Genomic DNA, 19,282 nt, shown 5'->3' with positions numbered 1-19,282 from the left:
AATAGCTAATACACAGTATTTGCTAAGTAAAATTAATTAGATTTGAATCACTATTAAGAGCTTCAAATCTTGTAAAAATCAGTAATAGAAATAGTTTAAATAAGCTTGGTTCAAAAACATTATAATTGAATAGTTCTATTCCAATTTGTGGTGTACGCCTTAATAGCTATTATTAAGTAGGGGAAAAAAGTACATTAGGAGAAATTACTTGAAAATAAAAAACTTTATGAACTTTACAAGACACTTCTGGCTTAGACTTTAGATGTTTTCCACCATTTATTATCTCCATGATTTTGGGAAAATGACCTAACTACTTGTGTCTAGTCTCCTCATCGGTGAAATGGGTATAACTATCTTTCAGAGCTGGTTGAGATTAGATGCGACAACTGATAAAAGCACAGTCTTAAACTGTAACAGAGTCCCGGCTCTGGGGAAGATGGAGGAGGCACATTCTGCTCTGTGTCTCCCACCGCACGCAACCATAATTCCTGGACAGAAAACATGGGACAGCTATCCGAGGACTCTGAAAACTAAATGGTAGAAAGAAGGTTGGGGGAAGAAACCAGAAGTCTAAGTTCTACCAACTCTGTGGTGAGTTCACCAATTTTTCCCTCCCAGTGTTACCTGGCCTGGACTCAAAGGAAGCCTGAAGCCCAGAAGTACACATCAAGTGAGGAAAAAAAGAGCTCCAAGAAAAGCCCTTTTTTTCTAGCCCAAGGAACAGGAAAGGGAACTCTTAAGGGTTGGAGAAGGCAGAGGAAATCCTCTGGATCGTTTTCCCTTCTCTCCTTCCCCAGGCAACGGCAATAATACCGTGCCAGCAGCAGAGGCAACAGCACAGCGATGGCAGGTGCAGCTGGGCAGGTTCCTACAACTCTGAGGGAAGAACTCTTCTCTCTAATCAGAGCAGCTGTAGTTCCAAGAGCAGGGGGCAAATCCCCATCACTCTTTGCCTCTTTCAGTCTTCCCAGAGCCTGGCCCCAGATGTAGACAGTCGCAGGAACTGCATGGCAAAAGAGGGAAATTAAAGCCTGGGGAGCTGGAAAATACTGGGGTGAACACAGAAAGGACGGTAATCAAGAGAGCAGTCCCATAAAGTTGTGCATGAACTCCTGGATTATCTCTGAGCTCAGCATGCACGGATCTGACCTTAAACAGGGTTTGAGAAATGAACCACAGGGCAGACCACCACCCAGGTCCCAGACTGGGTACTGGGTAGCACACAGAAGGGATTAATCTAGATAGCACTATAAATCCTTTGAAAACAGAACTGACATTAGAACCAGAGTTCACAGAAGGAAGGGCAGAACTTGCAACCTGAAATTAACCTCGCTGGTGGCCTGATAAACAAACAAACAAAGTTAACATTCTCCTTAGAATTTAAATAAGACTCAACTATTAAAAACGTCCAGGATACAATCCAAAATTACTCAGCATATAAAAAACCAGGAAAATTTCAACTCACAACAGAAGACATAATCAAGAGATATCAATTCCAAGATGACACAGATGCTGGAATTGTCAGACAAAAACTTTAAAATAGCTGTTATGACCATGCACCAAGAAGTAAGGGCAAATACTCTTGAAATAAATGGGAAGATAGAAAATCTCAACCAAGAAATTGAAGATATAAAGAGGAACCAAATGGAAATTATGGACTTGAAAAATATAATGACTGAAATTGAAAATTCACTGGGTGGGCTTAATATGATTTTAGAAAGTGTGTGTATCATGAACTTGAAGATAGAGCAACAGAAATTATACAATTTAAACAGAGAGAAAAAAGATTGAAAAAAATGTACAGACTCTCAGGCACCTGTGGGACAAGACTTAAAGGCCTAACATTCATGTCATCAGAATCCCAGAAGGAGAAAAGAAAGAATGTGGAGCAGAAAAAATATTTGAAGGAATAACATCTGAATAGCTCCCAAATTATGTGAAAGACATAATCTTACAGATTAAAAAAACTCACTGAACCCTAAACAGGCTAAACGCAAAGAAATCCATGCCTAGACACATCATAATCAAATTGCTGAAAACTGAAGACAAATAAAATCTTGAGAGCAGCCAGAGAAAAACAACATATTTCACACAGGGAAACAATGCCTTGAATGACTGCAGAATTCTCATCAGAAACCATGCAGGTCAAAAGGATGTAAAATAACATTTTTTAAGTGCAGGGGTGGTGGTGGTCGTGGGAAGAATTATCAATCCAGAATTCTATTTTCAGGAATATCCTTCAAAAATGAAGGTGAAGTAAAGACATTTTCAGACAAAGGAAAACTAAGAGAATTCACTGCTAACAGTCTTACTCTCAAAGAAATGCTAAAGGAGTATCTTCAGAAGGAAGGAAAATGATAGAAGAAGGAAACTTGGAATATCAGGAGTGAAAGTAGAGCAAGAGATCTGGTAAATATCTGGATAAATATTTCAGACTTTTTTCTCTTAAGTTTTAAAATATACGTATCACAGTCAAAAACAAAAAACATGTCTGATATAATATATATGACAACACAATCAAAAGTGGGGAGGTTCAAGGGACTTATATGGCAGTAACATTTCTCCATTCCACTTGAAGTAGTAAAATACTAATCCTAAATAGAATGGGAAAAGTCAAGTACACATACTGTAATCTCAAGAGCAACCACTGGAAAAATTTACCAAGAGACACAGTAAAAATCTCAATGAACAATTTAAAATAGAATACTAAAAATTCCAAATTATCCAAAAGAAGGTAGGAAGGGAGAAATAATGGAATGAGAAACAGAGAGAATAAACAGAAAGTAAATAATAAAATGGTAGACATATATCTAAATATATCATATTTACATTAAATGTGAATGGTCTGAATACACCAAGGAACAGATAGACATTGTCAGAATGGATAATAAAACAAGACTCAAATACATGCTGTCTACAAGAAACCCACTTTAAATATGGTATAGGTGGTTAAAAGCAAGAGATAAAAAAAGATATGCCATGAAAACACTTATTAAATTAAAATCAAAAACCTCAGAAGGATTTTTTAAATAAATACAGAGAAAGGTGAAAATGCAATTCAATGAAGAAAGGATAATGTTCTCAACAAACAATATTGGGACAATCCAACATTCATATGAGAGAAAAAAAAAGAACCTTGTCCTAAAACCTCCCACTCTTACAAAAATTAACTCAGAATGGAACATTGATCTGAACTGTAAAACATAAAACTATAAAACTCTTAGAAGAAAACATGAGAAAATCTTTGTGACCTGACATTAGGAAAAGAGTTCTTCACTATGACACCAAAAAGTATAAGACATAAAGGGAAAAAATGATAATTGGATTTCATCTAAATAAAAACTTTTATCTGTAAAAGACACTTTGAAGAGAATAAAAAGTCAAACTACAAACTGGGAGAAAATATTTATGAACCACATATTTGACAAAAGATTTCTATGTAGAATATATAAAGAACTCTCAAAATTCAATAGTAAGAAAACGAACAACCCGATAATCCCACTCTTAGGTATGAAAACATATTCACACACAAACTTGTACATGAATGTTTACAGCACTTCTATTCACAAATGCCCCCAAACTGGAAACAACCCAAATATCCTTCAACAGGTGAATGGATAAATAAACTGTGGTATATCCATACAATGGAATACTACTCAGCAATGAAAAGGAATAAACTATTGATACACACAACTTGGATGGATCTCAAAGGCATTATGCTAAGTGAAATATGCCAGTATCAAAAGGTTACATACTTTATGAGTCCATTTATATGACATTCTGGAAAAGGTAAAACTACAGTAATGGAGAATAGATCAGTGGTTGTGAAGGTTATGACTTCCGAGACAGTATGACTACATATGAGCAGCACTTGGGAGTTTTGGCATCATTGATCTGTTCTGTATCCTGATTGTTGTGGGGGTTAACAAATGTATACATGCGTTAAATTTCATAGTGCATGTTAAAAATAAAATAATAGATGTTCAATAAATATTAGCTTCCTTCCTTTTAAAAAAGTATCCATTTAGAGAGCTTTCATATGACACTGCTGGTCCAACACTTTGGGAAACAATGTCTCTATCAAGTGCCTTTCAATTGCTCATGTCTTTTGACTTAGTAATTTTACTTCTGAGAATCTTTTCTAATAATTCAAACTTCCAGCTCCTCCACAAGAAAACTATACACAGGCATTTGTTTGTAAGCTATAATTTTATTAGGTAAAAATTAAGACATCATATTAAGTATCTACTAATAGTTCCATTCCCCTATTATTATTAAATCACAGTACATGTACCTACTAGAACTATTTACAAAGGGTTTGTAAAAACATTAAGAAGATGGTTTTATGATATTCAATGAAAAAATAGGATTCTTCCACATTATGCTTTCAACTTTGTAAATAATATGCATTTTTGATCTATTTGTTATTTCTGAATGATAGGACCATACTTTTTTTTAGTTTTAAAAAAATAATTTCTTATTCTGTAATGAACACATACTATTTTTTAAACTAAAAACTTTATTTTAAAAACTGACACCAATAAACAATATTTATCTTGGGGCCTTGATTAGTCAAAAATATTAACAAAAATTTATGGGCCAGAATAGTCATCACCATGCTATATTATGATAGTAAAAGTCTAGAAACAACAACAATGTCCAAAAATAGGAGTAGTTGTCATGCATCTTTATCAGAATATCATAAACATCACCATGCTATATTATGATAGTAAAAGTCTAGAAACAACAACGTCCAAAAGTAGAATATTTGTTAAGTTATCATGCATCTTTATGAGAATATTAAGCCAAAAAATGATGGTAATGAGACATTTTATTGAACACATGGGGAAATGTTCATGATATGATATTATGTGAAAAAAACTGGACAGGAAACGCAACATTATCCCAGCTATGTAAAATATGCATGTGTGAGTATATATGCATGTGTATAAATAATTTCTGTTAAAAATGAATGTAATTCGAAAGGTTTACCAAAATGTTAACAGTGGTTGTCCTTGAAAGACAGACGATACTGATCTTCGTTACGCTTGTCCATATTGTCTAGAGTTCCCACAAAGAACATACAATATTTCCACAATGAGGACACCCCTCATCCATGCCTGTAGGATAAAGCCCATCACCATCGGGGCCCCACCATCCACATTCACCCCCTTACCCAGCCCTCTCGGCCCTGAGCTCCAAACAGGCTGGGACACCCCCGTTTCCCCAGAGCTCAGCGGGCCCTTTCCCTGACTTTGCACATGCACATCCCTTCAATCAGCCTTCTCCTACTCACTTGGCAAAGTCCTACTAGTCTTTAAGGCTCCCAAATTTTGTCCACACCAACATTATCGAGCCTACCAGATGATACTGTAATTTATTTGTTTCTTATTTAAGACACGACCTGAACCCCTCTCTGAAAGACTGTAACAGCAGGGATCATGTCCACACCTCTGCGGCCAGTACAGCTGTCAGGACATTTTGGACACCCAATATTTATTAAATAAATGTTGACTGAATGCCCCCAGGCAGAATTGCTTCCTCATCCATGCTCCCAGAACATTGGGCTTATGCTGTCAGCTAAATCATCCATTTAGTAAACACATATTGAACATTTACTGTGTCTCACACTTGACAAGGCTTTGCCAGTACAGAGCTTATCCCACCATATCATGGCCAGTTCTATTCCTCTCTGTGTATACACAGCCAGACTCTGGGCTACTTGAATTCGGAACTGACTCCCGCTTTATTGCCAAAGCCTAACGTAAGCTGGAACACAGTGAATTCAATAAACGTTTGTGAGGCTGAATTAAATAAATTCACAAAAAATGCCTATTTGGGGAAGTCAATGGTTCTTAAGATCTCATTTAACAATAGAATAATTAAATGTTACCCTCACAGTGCATTTATATCCATTACCTTCATATTACTTCATGAGCCACAGTAAACTCCAGACTCTGAACACCAAAAGCATCACATTATTGCGTTCTTAGTAAGGGATAACTTAACTTTGGAATTTACAAAGAATTTATGAGGTCCCTTTTATAAGAGAATAGAAATTATGAAATAAGTTTCTCTTCACACTCTGGACAATCCCAAGCATTTCACAGACAAGAGAAATTTTCAACACCACAGCACTGAAGCAGCTATTTACCCTTGACTTTAACTATGAATAATTTTATGTTCTCAAGTATAGAATTCACAATTCTCGTATGTTATCTCAGCCAACATAACTGTAGGTGTTTTTCTTATTTATAAAAATGTCTTATCCTTTATTAAAAACTCCATAAGCTATTTTTATATAGTGATTATTCCAGGAAAACATTAGCTTTACACTTAACAGGGGGCCATGGTGTTGATCAGGGGGAAACTATAATTGCTTGCGATCCACCTGCAATGATTTCAAGTAGGCAGGCACATCTCCAATTTCTCTGAATTGTACTAAGATCTTATTTGCTATTCTTGCTAATCTGTCTTTATTTTTCCTTTACCCAGAACAATAACATTTATTTCTGCCTGGCCTCATTTATGCACAGATATTCAATTTAATTACAAAGATAATCTCACTGGTGACAGAGAAATAGGTGTAGAAAATTGGTCTTCTGGATAAAGCACAGCTGCTATATAAACAATTTTAGAAAAGCTTAAGATTTTAGAAAAGCTATTATATGAAAAGAATGCTTACTGTTTATTTATTTCAAGAAAGTGATAAAGATTAAATGTGACCATTCCACTAGGTAATATTCCTTCCACAGGATTCCACCGGTTTCCAGGAAAGTTGACACCTGGTAAATGCTTGGCCATCTTGGGTAAATACCACTCATAAGTCATCATCTGCCAGAAAAATAACATATGATATTATACTTTTTGTATATTTCTTAAGAAAAATCAAGTTTAGCAAGTATAATGAAAAAGTTCTAAAATGCGTATGTACTCATTAAATATAAACATAATTGAAAAATACATACAAGCACAACCAAGGTATGTGGCACTGACGACTCTTCTAATGACTTAAACCTTGGACTTCATGTCTTAAGTTACAACTGTCTTTGGTAACACCAGCATCTAGTTTCACTTTGCCTCCACACATCTGATGGACTGCCCAGAATGACCCTCCCCCATTCGCATACCTAGAGAATGTGCTTCAGAACCAGCTTAAACATCGCTTCCTCTGTGATGCCCTCCTCAGTTTCTACTGCAGAACGGTATGGTCTATATTCTATAGCATTTGTACCTGCCTCTGTTATAGCTCTTAGCCTACTCCCCACTAGACTGCAAGCTCCTAGAGAGAGGGACTGTTATCTCCTCATCTTTGTGCACCTGCACCTAGCACATTGCCCAGCATGGAATAGCTCTCAATTACGTTTGCTCAAGTTGAAATGTCTTTGATGATCAGGCTAGACAGCCCAGGCAAAACATAGAGATGTGTCATTACTCCATTCTTCCATTCATTCAAAAATCAAGTATTGCTCACGTATAATGAGGAAGATATAATCCTTGCCCTTGAGAAGAGCAATCATATGATAATTTAGGCCTCAAAGCTAAACACCCTTTTGGCTAAGTTGTCTGAATTTATTAGTAGCTCCAATTACATAGCCTGACATGTCCCTTTGATTAAAATAAATCATTAGAATCAGAAAAAAATCATAATTTTCTTAATTCTGTAATTAACACGTACTTAAATTCTAGACTTTTATATATATAGATTTCTTTTTTTAAAAGAAAAGACTTCAGGGCCAGCCCAGTGGCATAGCAGTTAAGTGCACATGTTCTGCTTCGGTGGCCTGGGGTTCGCTGGTTCGGATCCCGAGTAAGGACATGGGACCACTTGGCAAGCCATGCTGTGGTAGGTGTCCCATGTATAAAGTAGAGGAAGAAAGGCATGGATGTTAGCTCAGGGCCAGTCTTCCTCAGCAAAAAAAGAGGAGGATTGGCAATAGATGTTAGCTCAGGGCTAATCTTCCTCAAAAAAAAAAGAAAGAAAGAAAGAAAAGACTCCTATTTACACTTTCAAAGCTTTGTTAAAGTTTGGATATCATCATTTGAGTAATTATGCCTTTGTTTTACTTGCCTTATACAAGTCATTTAACTAGAAATAAATTAATTTTAATCTAAGTGTATATTGTAAATATTCAAAAAATATTTACTGAATTAGATTTTATTTACCCAATAGTTTCAGTTCTTGGGGATATTAACATTAATTAAATACCCACTGTGTGCTATGACCTTAATGTTTTTCACTTAATTCTCACAGTAAGCCTATTATGTGAGAATAATCATATCAGATACTTTTGATTGCCCATCAACAGCTAATACCATCTTCTTTCTCACCAACATAATCCTGATTTTGGTCAGTAGCCCAGAGCAGCACTGTGCTCAGGTCTAGTCATCCCTTGTGCTAGTGAGCAGGAGTGGGCATATGACCCAACACTGGTTGGTGGGGCCTGAGTGGGGGCTTCTGGGGCCCATGTCACTCCCAATAGAGAGAGAGGGGTGGGGCAGGCCGCAGAAGCACTGTGCTTTGTTTTAGGATGTGATGTTTGGAACTGGGCATCCACTAGTCCAAGAGACCTGCAGAAAAGCTGCCTCGGAACCCTGACCTCCTTGCGCCGCTTGTGTCATCAACCCCCAAACCTCCTATCTCCAGGCTACTTGTTACGTAGAATTTAAAACTCCATAGTTTAAGCCACTCTTAATCAATGTTGTTTCTTGCACTCAGAAGCATCCTAACTTATATGATGATCATTTCCATTTTATAAATAAGGAGACAGAGGCTCTGGGAGGAAAATTAGCCCCACATCATACATCCAGGAAGTGACAGGAAGAGGACTTGAATTTAGGTCTAATTAACTTTGAAATTCATGCTTCTCAACTATAGCAGCTGCTGTCCCAAACAGTATTTAAAATCATACTGCAATACCATATTATCAGCAAATAACTTAGCTTTCGTCAGAAGCTGGACTGGAGATCAAATTAATCCATCTGCGTACTTGATACAAATGCAAACTGCTTATAAAAATGTGTGATTTGCAAATTTCCCTGTATTTGCAAATCCGTTTACACAGATTTCTCCAAAAATTTCTAATTATTCATTAATTCAACAAAATTTATTAAAGAATTGTGCCTAGTTATTTGCTGAATCAAACTAATCATAGTATTTTTTAAGATTAAGAATTTCTCTTTTCCTAATGACTGCTCTAAAGACACCAGAGATAGATTTGTTCCCTTTTAAGTATATATGGTTTAAATAATAAATCTTATAGTTTAAATATAGTTCTTCAGTTCCAGAAGCTTGTTTTAACAGACCTCAAAATTTTCATAACTCCTCTCAAAACATATTTTTGTCATAAGATCAACAAAGTTCACACAAAAATTCTATAGCAGAATTGTGGTTAATTTCTATTTTGAGTGAAATGTTTACTTACCTGCAGAATGACTTATTTTATATTCAACCTAATTTATTTTAATTCCTGGACCAGTGGGCAGTGTTAATTTGAATGGTTGAGTTGGCTGAATGTAAATAAGAACAATTAAAAAAAAATTCGTCGTTGGTGCTGTGAAGTGCATTCCAACTCCAGTAACCCTCTGGACAGCAGAGCGGAACCCTGCCAGGTCTTTCTGCGTCATCTTCTCTCCTTCTGGTGCTCCATCAGACAATGCTCGCTGCTATTCATAGGGTTTCATGGCCAAATTTTCCAGAAGTACATGGCCAGGTCCTTTTTCCTAGTCTGGAAGCTCCACTGAAACCTGTCCCCCATGGGTGACCCTGCTGGTATTTGAAATACCAGGGGCATAGCTGTCAGCATCACAGCAACACAGCCACCACAGTATGACAACTGACAGATGGGTGGTGTGGTTCCCTGACCAGGAAATGAACCCAGGCCACGGCAGCAAGAGTGCCAAATCTTAACCACTAGACCACCAGGATTGGCTTAAAAATAAATTTACAATACAATATTTTCATGGTTTGTCATGTGAACTAGAGACCTAGGATATTATTTGAATCTAACATGAAACACATTGATTTTTTTAATCTATTTTTTTTACTGAGGTAACATTGTTTTACATTATACAAATTTCAGGTGTACATCATTATATTTTGACTTCTGTATAGGCTACATCAGGTTCACCACCAAAAGTCTAGTTGCCATCCGTCCCCATACACATGCGCCCTTTAACCCTTTCACTCTCCCATCCCTCTTCCCCTTTGGTAACCGCCAATGTGTTCTCCGTATCTATGTGTTCGTTAGTTGTTGTTTTTAATCCTCCACATACAAGTGAAGTCATATGGTGATTGTCTTTCTCTGTCCGACTTATTTTGCTTAGTGTAATAACCTCAAGGTCTATCCATGCTGTCACAAAAGGCAAGATTTCATCTTATTTCTTATAGCAGAGTAGTATTCCATTGTGTATATATACCACATCTTCTTTATCCATTCTGTTGATGGGCACTTAGTTTGTTTCCAAGTCTTGGTTCTTGTGAATAATGCTGCAATGAACAGAGGGGTTCATATATCTTTTCAAATTAATGTTTTCCTGTTCTTTGGATTAATACTCAAAAGTGGAACAGCTGGATCATATAGTAGTTCTGTTCTTAATTTCCTGAGAAATCTCCATTCCGTTTTCCATAGTGGCTGCACTGGTTTACATTCCCATCAGCAGCATACAAGGGTTTCCTTTTCTCCACATTCTCTCCAACAGTTGTTATTTTTTGTCTTTTTAATAATAGCCATTCTGACGGGCATGAGGTGATAGCTCCTAGTTTTGATTTGCATTTCCCTAATAATTAGTGATATTGAACATCTTTTCATGTACCTATTGGCCATCTGTATATCTTCTTTGGAAAAATGTCTGTTCATATCCTCTGCCCATTTTTTGATCAGGTTGTTTTTTGTTGTTGAGTTGTACAAATTCTTTATATATTTTGGATATTAACCCCTTATCGAATATATGATTTGCAAATATCTTCTCCCAATTGGTAGGCTGTCTTTTTGTTTTCTTGATGGTTTCCTTTGCCCTGCAGGAACTCTTAGTTTGATGTAGTGCCATTTTTCTTGTTTCCCTTGCCTGAGGAGACATATTCAGAAAGATACTCCTAAGATCTATGTCAAAGAGAGTACTGCCTGTATTTTCTTCTAGGACTTTTATGGTCTCAGGTCTTACATTCAAGTCTTTAATTCATTTCGAGTTAATTTTTGTGTATGGTGTGAGAGAATGGTCTGCTTTCATTCTTTTACACGTGGCTGTCCAGTTTTCCCAACAACATTAATCGAAGAGACTTTCATTTCCCCATTGTATGCTCTTGGCTCTTTTGTAGAAAATTAGCTGTCCATAGATGTATGGTTTTATTTCTGGGCTCTCAATTCTGTTCCATTGATCTGTGTGTCTGTTTTTCTGCCAGTACATCTGTTTTGATTACTATAGCTTTGTAGTATATTTTGAAATCAGGGAGTGTGATACCTCCAGCTTTGTTCTTTTTTTCAGGCTTGTTTTGGCTATTTGGGGTCTTTAGTTGTTCCATAAAGGTTTTAAGATTCTTTGTTCTATTTCCATGAAAAATGTCATTGGGATTGCATTGAATCTGTAGATTGCTTTAGGTAACATGGACATTTTAACTATGTTAATTCTTCCAATCCATGAGCATGGGATATCTTTCCATTTCTTTGTGGCTTCTTTGATTTCTTTTGACAATGTTTTATAATTTTCAGTGTATAGGTCTTTCACCTCCTTGGTTAAATTTATTCCTAGGTATTTTATTCTTTTTGCTGTGATTGTAAATGGGATTGTATTCTTGATTTCTCTTTCTGCTAATTTATTGTTAGTGTATAGATACATAACTGATTTTTGTTTTTGATTTTGTACCCCGCCACTTTCCTGAGTTTGTTAATTATTTCTAAAAGTTTTTTGGTGGAGTCTTTAGGGTTTTCTCTATATAAAATCATGTCATCCACAACTAGTGACAGTTATACTTCTTCCTTTCTAATTTGGCTACGTTTTCTTTCTTTTTCTTGCCTAATTGCTCTGGCCAGGACTTCCAGTATTATGTTGAGTAGGAGTGATGAGAACATATTGATTCTTAAAACGTTCAGTTTAAATGAGAAAGAAGCAACTCATATGACTTACACTATTAGTTAAAATAAACAAAAGAATGTGATATATATCCTACCTAAGAGTGATTATGAAAATTGTACCCATCCATTATTTAAAAAAATAGTTTTTAAAAAAACATGTCTTCAAATTATTACAATTACTATATTCTAAGTATACTTTTCATATACTTACTTCCTGGTCCACTAATGAAATATCTGGTCTCAGTCCCTCACAATAATGCATGTAACGGAGAGAATTTCCTGGCAAATCTCCTCTGAGTAAGATAATTGCGTCACGAGGCATAGAGGCTAGAAGGTTCTTTGCAAATTTATCGATCACATAGTTGTTCCTTTGGTCACAAATGCTACGTAAAATGATCAAAGAGAACATTAAAATAGCAACACATTGCTTCAGTTTTAATAAGACTAGGCTTATTTCCCACTCCATTCCTTTCCTACCACACAATCTACATTTAGTGTTTCAAAGCATTCTAATTTGTATCTTCCAAGAAGATGCTTATATTTGAAAAGAGAACACTATCATCTGAAAAAAAAAAGGGGAAGGAATTAATTGTGCAATTGAAAAAAATCAGCGTACTGCTTTACTTCTGGAATTGATAATCATTTCCATAAAAAAATCAGTTGGTGCTCAAGAATAAGTCCTTTTGTTTCCTAAACGCATATCCAATTTCACTACAAAGAAGTAAGGTTTCTGATTCTACTTGGAATTTAAGATAATTTCTTGTTAATTCCATTTAGTCCAAAGGAATTTTCAGAAATACAAGAGGGAATCTGCCGATTTCTGACATAAATGTACACAACATTTGTCTGAGTCTCCTGCATGTACAGTCAATCCTCTCCATCACATCCCTGAACCACAGGCTCCCGTGTCCCTCTCTCCCTTCTAGACCGAGAAAGCATTAGGGAGTTGTTTACTTCTCTCCAGGCATTATTTGCCAATGCCAACAACAGCAGTACAACTCTTTTCAATGATGAAGTGGACTTTCTAACTTCAAAGAAAAACTGGCATGAATTCTGAAAGCTTCCCATGAAAAAAGTAACAGACTGCGAGAGAGTGGAAGCATCAAAGAATGCAACAAGCAATGCCCTTCCCATTATTATCAGGTCCACTACATTCAGTGGTGCCAAGAAACACAGCCTAAAGTCACATCACTGGGTTAGTACTACAAATCAAATAAACACTGCTAGGAACAAAATATTACCTTTGCCTTATAATTGATGAAACTGTTTCCGACTATGAATCTCTACTTTGCAGGGTGAGGCCCTCACATTTTGCCACCCAGAAAAGTTGCTATCTATTCCAGTCCCCTGGGGCAAATAACAGAATCAAAACAAAATAAAACCAGCCATCCTGAGCACTCATACCTGGTGTTGAACCTGGATTTCCCTAGAGACCCAAGCCAGGAGGAGACTGGGATAAAAAAGGTTGGGAAACACACTGCGGGCTTGCAAACCCTTCGTGAGCTAGCTATGGAGTTGTGTCTGAGACGTGCATCCCCTTCCCACATGGCCTCCTGGTGACGCAGCCTTCCTGACACTGTCTCGACCCCCGTATTATAAAGAACATTGGTTTTTAAAGTTAAGTTGAAAGGGGAAATGTAACTTTTTAAAATATCAATCGAATCTCCAATGGCTTTTCCACTTCTGTAATGTTTACTCCATACTGCTAGAAATAAAGGAATTATCATCTAAAACTTGGACATCTTTTATGTTAGACTCAGCTTTTCATTAGAATGGTTATTAAACAGGTTTTGAAAAATACATATAATACTAATAATGCATAAGGATTAAGAAACTTTTAGAATTTTATTACAAAATAATTAATATTCACTACCACAGAGTAAACTAGATAAGGCCAGGTATTACTCAAAAGATAAAATCTTTGAAGTATAAAGTGAATTATTTTAGAGCATACAAAAAGGCTCAAATGTCTTCACTCTCCAGCTAAGAGGCATTTTAGATCAGGGAATTTTACATATACTCCAGACCCGAAAGTATCTCTAAGGGTTCCTTAGAGGAAAGTACGCAGACAGTTTACATGCAACACGTGAACCCTTGTCTGCAATGCCCTGAAACTACGCATCATTCATGCTGAGATTCTGGTTCAAAAGTTTAAGAACCACTGCACCCAGCCCAGGCCGTCTCACTAGAAAAGTGTGAAAGTTAAAGGCGAAATAAAGTCCTAGAATCTAAATGCCCAAATGTCTCTGGCTTGAGTGCTACTTTTCAGAAAAATAACCATGTGTTACCTGAAATTAGAATATATTTGGTAAATTACAAAGAGAGTTGCTGAAAGCCATTCCAGATAATGAAGCCCACTGGTGTTCAGCACTCGGTTACTCTCAGAAACAAGTGCAGCCAAACCGACACCAGCAAGGACGGCCACCACGGCATTGCTCTGCATCCAGAATCGCTCGACCTGCGAAAGAGACGTGCAAACTATACATCCAGCTGCCTGATTTATGCAATCCATCGGGTACTTACATACTTTAAAAATACACTGCACACACCTAGTTGCTGATGCCTGCTGTCACTCAGGTCTTATTAACTGAGTTCCCCACCCCCACTCCATGCCACTTTCCTTTCCCATTTTCAAACATTCCTCCTTCCCAGTTTGACATGTGAATCATCCTTTTTGCATCCACTCATTTTTCTCAATACTTCATCTTGAACTCCTGCAATGTGTCAGGTGGAGAAGGGGGACCAATGCTTTTGCTTTGCTCCTGAAGTTTCCTTCCACGTGGGGAAGCTCCACTAGTATAACACCCCCTCACTCGCTTCCTCCTGGAGGACTGTGGGGATGGATCCAACTGGGGAGTCTGGGAGCGGGGTCTGGGCCTGATAGCCCTCCTCTCTTCTCTCCCTCTCTCTCTGTCTCTGTCTCTGTCTCTCTCCCTTTTTCTCTGTCTCTGTCTCTCTGTCTCTCTCCCTCTCTCTGTCTCTCTCTCTCTCGGAAGTGACCTGCCCACAGGAGGCACTTGTCCAGGGGCAGGCTCTGTCCCGGAGGCACCAGTGGGTGGGGAGGGCCTGTCCTGTGCAGCACTGCCTGTAACTAGCGTAGGTCTGTCCATTCTGGGATGCAGGTGAGGAAGCCCCCCACCCACAGGTATAAACCACGCTCTCCAATCGCAGTTTTGTCAGTGACAAAGGGGACTTTCCCACCCAGAGGACTGGTTTATTTTGTTTCTCAATTGATTCTGAATTCAGGTGATCAAGTAAGGTATTATTTATCAGGCCTTTTGAACACAAAAAAAAACAGTTGGTTTCAGCTGTTAAAAAAGAGCTATTTACATTTATAGAGTTTCTATTATAAGGGGAAGAATATCCTAATCTCAAAGATGGCAGCCAGGGAAAAACAGAAACGTGGCTGCTCTTTTGCACAGGCCTGGGACTGGTGAGGTCAGGAGTTTCCACTCAAAAAAAGTCCCACGAGACATGCAGTAGTCCCCGTATCAGCAAACACACACAGCGTGACCAGCTTACATCTACCTTACATTTATTCTTCTATTCAACTATTGTGTTAACTGAACATGACCTTTTTTTTCCCTAAAAAGAGACCTTTGCCTTACTGGTTCAATAATTTAGCTCTTGATTTATTATAATGTATATACAATTTTAAGCATTTCTGAGATAATCTGCTCTTCTATAAGATTCATGAAAGACAAATTTGTACATTCTTCACTAATTTTATAGTCAAAGGAAATATCTAAGTAACTTACCACACCCATGAAAAGTGGTTTTGAAATATCTAAATTTGCCCTCCAAGCAAAGAACAATGAATAAATGCAAAACATCCCAGTAAAAAGCCATACTAATGATGGGTTCTGTTTGTCCCTATAAAAAAATTTAAAATGTCCAAAATTATTTATGAGCATGAATATCAATAATAATATTACATAGTTTTAAACTATAGGCAAAAATATTTGGATCATAAAACTTTCCATTTTTAAGTAGGAACAAAGAAAGATCTAAGTTTTAAAAATCAGAGTTGGAATAAATAACCAAAACATAGTAACAGTTTATTATCGTACTTTAATAATTTAATACTGTACTATATTGTAGACAACTTAGAACCACACAGCAAAAGATATAAAGTGAAAATTTGCCAAAAAACCACAAATTATTAATCTTGTTAATTTAAGATGTAATTAAACCTATGCAAAACAAAAGAATTTCATGCATCAAAACAACGAAGACTTTAAAATGACAAATCTCAATGTTGGTGAGAGTGCAGCAGTATGAGAATGAATGCTAGTATGATCCCCAAGACAAGTTAATTTGATAATATATATCAAGAGCCTTAAACACATTCATACTCATTGATCCAGTAATTTGACATGTAGGCATAAATCTTTAAGCAATCACCAGAAATGTGGATAAAGATTAATCCACAAAAATGCTTTGGTATTACCTATAATAGTGGAAGAAGTAGAAGCAATCTAAAGATCCTCAAATTAGGAGAACATTTAAATTAATTCTCCTAGGTCACAGGATGGACTATCATATAGACATTTAAACGAAGTTAAGTATTTTTATAGTATGGGGAAATGCTCACAATATAATGCTAAATATTAAGGAAATAAAACTGTAAATATATGTACATATACACATTTACATAAAAATACACTCAACAGACTAGAAAGTAAATGAACTAAAAAATTAATGGAAATTAATAGTGCTATATTTTTTAGGTTATCTTTTATCATTGGAGGTTAATTTTATCTCCAGAGGAATTCAAATAGTTGTTTGATTCTTTTGCAATGCAACAATAATAATTGGTTATGGGTAGAGTAAGGGATTCAGTCAAAAGTTTAAGACATCAAATGACTTGAGATTGTAATATACTGCTCAATCTTTCAAAATTAGTAACCTATAGCAAAAAAATTAGCAAGAAAGCAATACACACTTGCTTTAATAGAAGTGGTTAGTCATTTATTTGGAATATAAAATATTATTGGCAATGTTTTACAATGACATACTGAAAATATTAATTGAATTAATGAATATGAGAAAAATAATAGGAAAAGGAATTATATTACTCACTTTCTTGCTAAACATATATTTGCCCAGACTGCGAGGGCTTGAATGTTGAATGAGAGTTGGGTCCTCATATTTGTTACCTGAGCACTGTAAAAGAAAATCTACCTTATTGTTGGCAGAAAACAAATTTGGTTAATTCCAAATAAAACATCCTTTGTAGAATACATCTGATTATGCACTGAATAGTTTTAAAGGCTGGAATCAGATTTTAAAATTATTTTGTCTTCTTTTAAATTTGGGAGACAAAGTACCAAAAGAAAGAGTTAAACAGTTCTGAGATTTGTCAATTGTAACATTTGTTTACCAACTTATATAATTTGGAATAGGATCAGAACAAATAATACTGTGCTTGTGATATTGGTATACTGTATTGATATTGTAAACCAATTTGTATCCCCAACTGGTTTGTCAAGAAGTCATCTGAAATGGATTTTTGGACTTTCTTCTATCAGCAGTGTAGACATGGCCTCCAGGGATTTAGCAATTGAAAACAAAGCTAATTCAAATAATTTTCTGAGGATCCAATCATGAAGAAAAAAAGGACAAGAGAAGTGATCTCCAACCATTCTTTTCCGGGTTATCTTCTTCCTTAAAAGTATTCCTTTTTTCTATATTATTTGGTTCAAAAAATGTTTAAACAATCTCCAAGAAATGCATGTTTTTTCTCCTACAATTAAACTAAATTCTTCCATTAACTAATAAGGATTTTCCAAGTGTTATCTGAGTTCTAAAATAGCTCTGGCAGTCTCCAATTTTTAAAAAACAAATGAATCTATCCACCATCTTGAAGAACTTTCTTCTCCCTACTGGCAATTTTACTGGAGAAAATGTGATGCCATAATTATGGAAACTACACAATGTGTATTTCACTAATGGAGACTCATCTACTATGAGAAGATATCCTTACTCCTTTTCAAATACACTTGAAAAATTGATTCCAGCATGAGGCCCATTTTAAACCATTCTTCAAAAGGAATGAAGTCAGTCTCAAAATTAATTCTTGGAAATCTGTTGCTTAAACGTAAGCTCTAAAACATGGTCACTGCCTAGGGTTAGATTCGATAATTTCCCTGTACAGGGTTGCAATTTAGAGATATGCATGGGGAAAGAATTTAATTTGCTTGACAAAAAGGGTAGATGATTAGGTTCCATCATTTTGAAGGATTTTCTAGTAAGTTAATTATGAGTTGCCTTTCTCAACACTCCTGTCCAGCTTCAACAATTAAAGACTAGGAATTCTCTCACTCAATCAGAGGGTGCTAGGATTATGCCTCTATTCCACATAGGAATTGGTTCAAATAAATAGTGTGGGTGTGAGTGGTCATCACTTTTGTCAAGTCTTTTTTTCTGGGTATAAAACCTAACTGCTATTATTTCAATGTGAAGGAGGCCTTCAAGTTCCTCAATAGATGACTTTTATGTGCAACTACTAAAAGTTAGATGTATGGTCCATACTCTTGAGAGTTCTTTGGAATTCATGTGGGATTTGTTAAGGCAAAATATATCAGTAATCCTGAGTGTGATAACAACTCCAGAAGGTAGGTAGAAAAGAGCAGGTGGTGAATCTTTTTGGATGGAGCAAAGCAGAATTAAGTGAAAGACCAGAAAAGCTGTCCTTACCTTTAAAAGGGAAACTGAGCTTCTTGCTACCTTCTCCCCAACAAAAAAGAAAAAGGAGCCACACATGTCTCAGTCAGATATAAAACGAAATATATAAAATCAATTGTGAGGGGCCAGCCCCACAGCGGAGTGGTTAAGTTCGCACACTCCAGCTCGGTGGCCCAGGGTTTCACTGGTTCGGATCCTGGCTGGGGACATGGCACCACTCATCAGGCCACGTTGAGGCGGTGTCCCACATGCCACAGCTAGAAGGACCCACAACTAAAAAATATACAACTATGTACTGGGGAGATTTGGGGAGAAAAAGCAGAAAAAAATAAAATAAAATAAAATCAATTGTGAGAACCATCAAAATAAGAATAAGTGGTGGCAGGAAAACATTTTCAAGATATAGTATAAGATGAAAAGCAGCAGGCTAATAAAACTATATATTTTATGATCACATTTTTGAAGACAAAAATATTGGAAGGATATAGACAAAAACGCCAACAGATTAATAATAGTGGTTATCT

The 19,282-nt window shown here is 36.3% G+C and overlaps 1 protein-coding gene across 1 annotated transcript in view; it reads right to left on the bottom strand.

The window, feature by feature from the left end:
- TMEM260 (transmembrane protein 260) overlaps positions 1–19,282 on the bottom strand; it is a 67,970-nt gene that overhangs the window by 12,549 nt on the left and 36,139 nt on the right. The window contains exons 8-12 of the mRNA XM_023627787.2: positions 17,154–17,237; positions 15,830–15,944; positions 14,360–14,529; positions 12,283–12,454; positions 6,686–6,834 (exon numbers count right to left, since the gene is read on the bottom strand). Coding sequence (XP_023483555.1) covers positions 6,686–6,834; positions 12,283–12,454; positions 14,360–14,529; positions 15,830–15,944; positions 17,154–17,237 — 690 coding nt within the window. The remainder of the gene's footprint in view (positions 1–6,685; positions 6,835–12,282; positions 12,455–14,359; positions 14,530–15,829; positions 15,945–17,153; positions 17,238–19,282) is intronic.

This window comes from Equus caballus, chromosome 24 (genome assembly GCF_041296265.1).
Source record: "Equus caballus isolate H_3958 breed thoroughbred chromosome 24, TB-T2T, whole genome shotgun sequence".
NCBI classification, from domain to species: Eukaryota; Metazoa; Chordata; class Mammalia; order Perissodactyla; family Equidae; genus Equus; species Equus caballus.
This window is presented reverse-complemented; position numbering and strand designations above follow the sequence as displayed.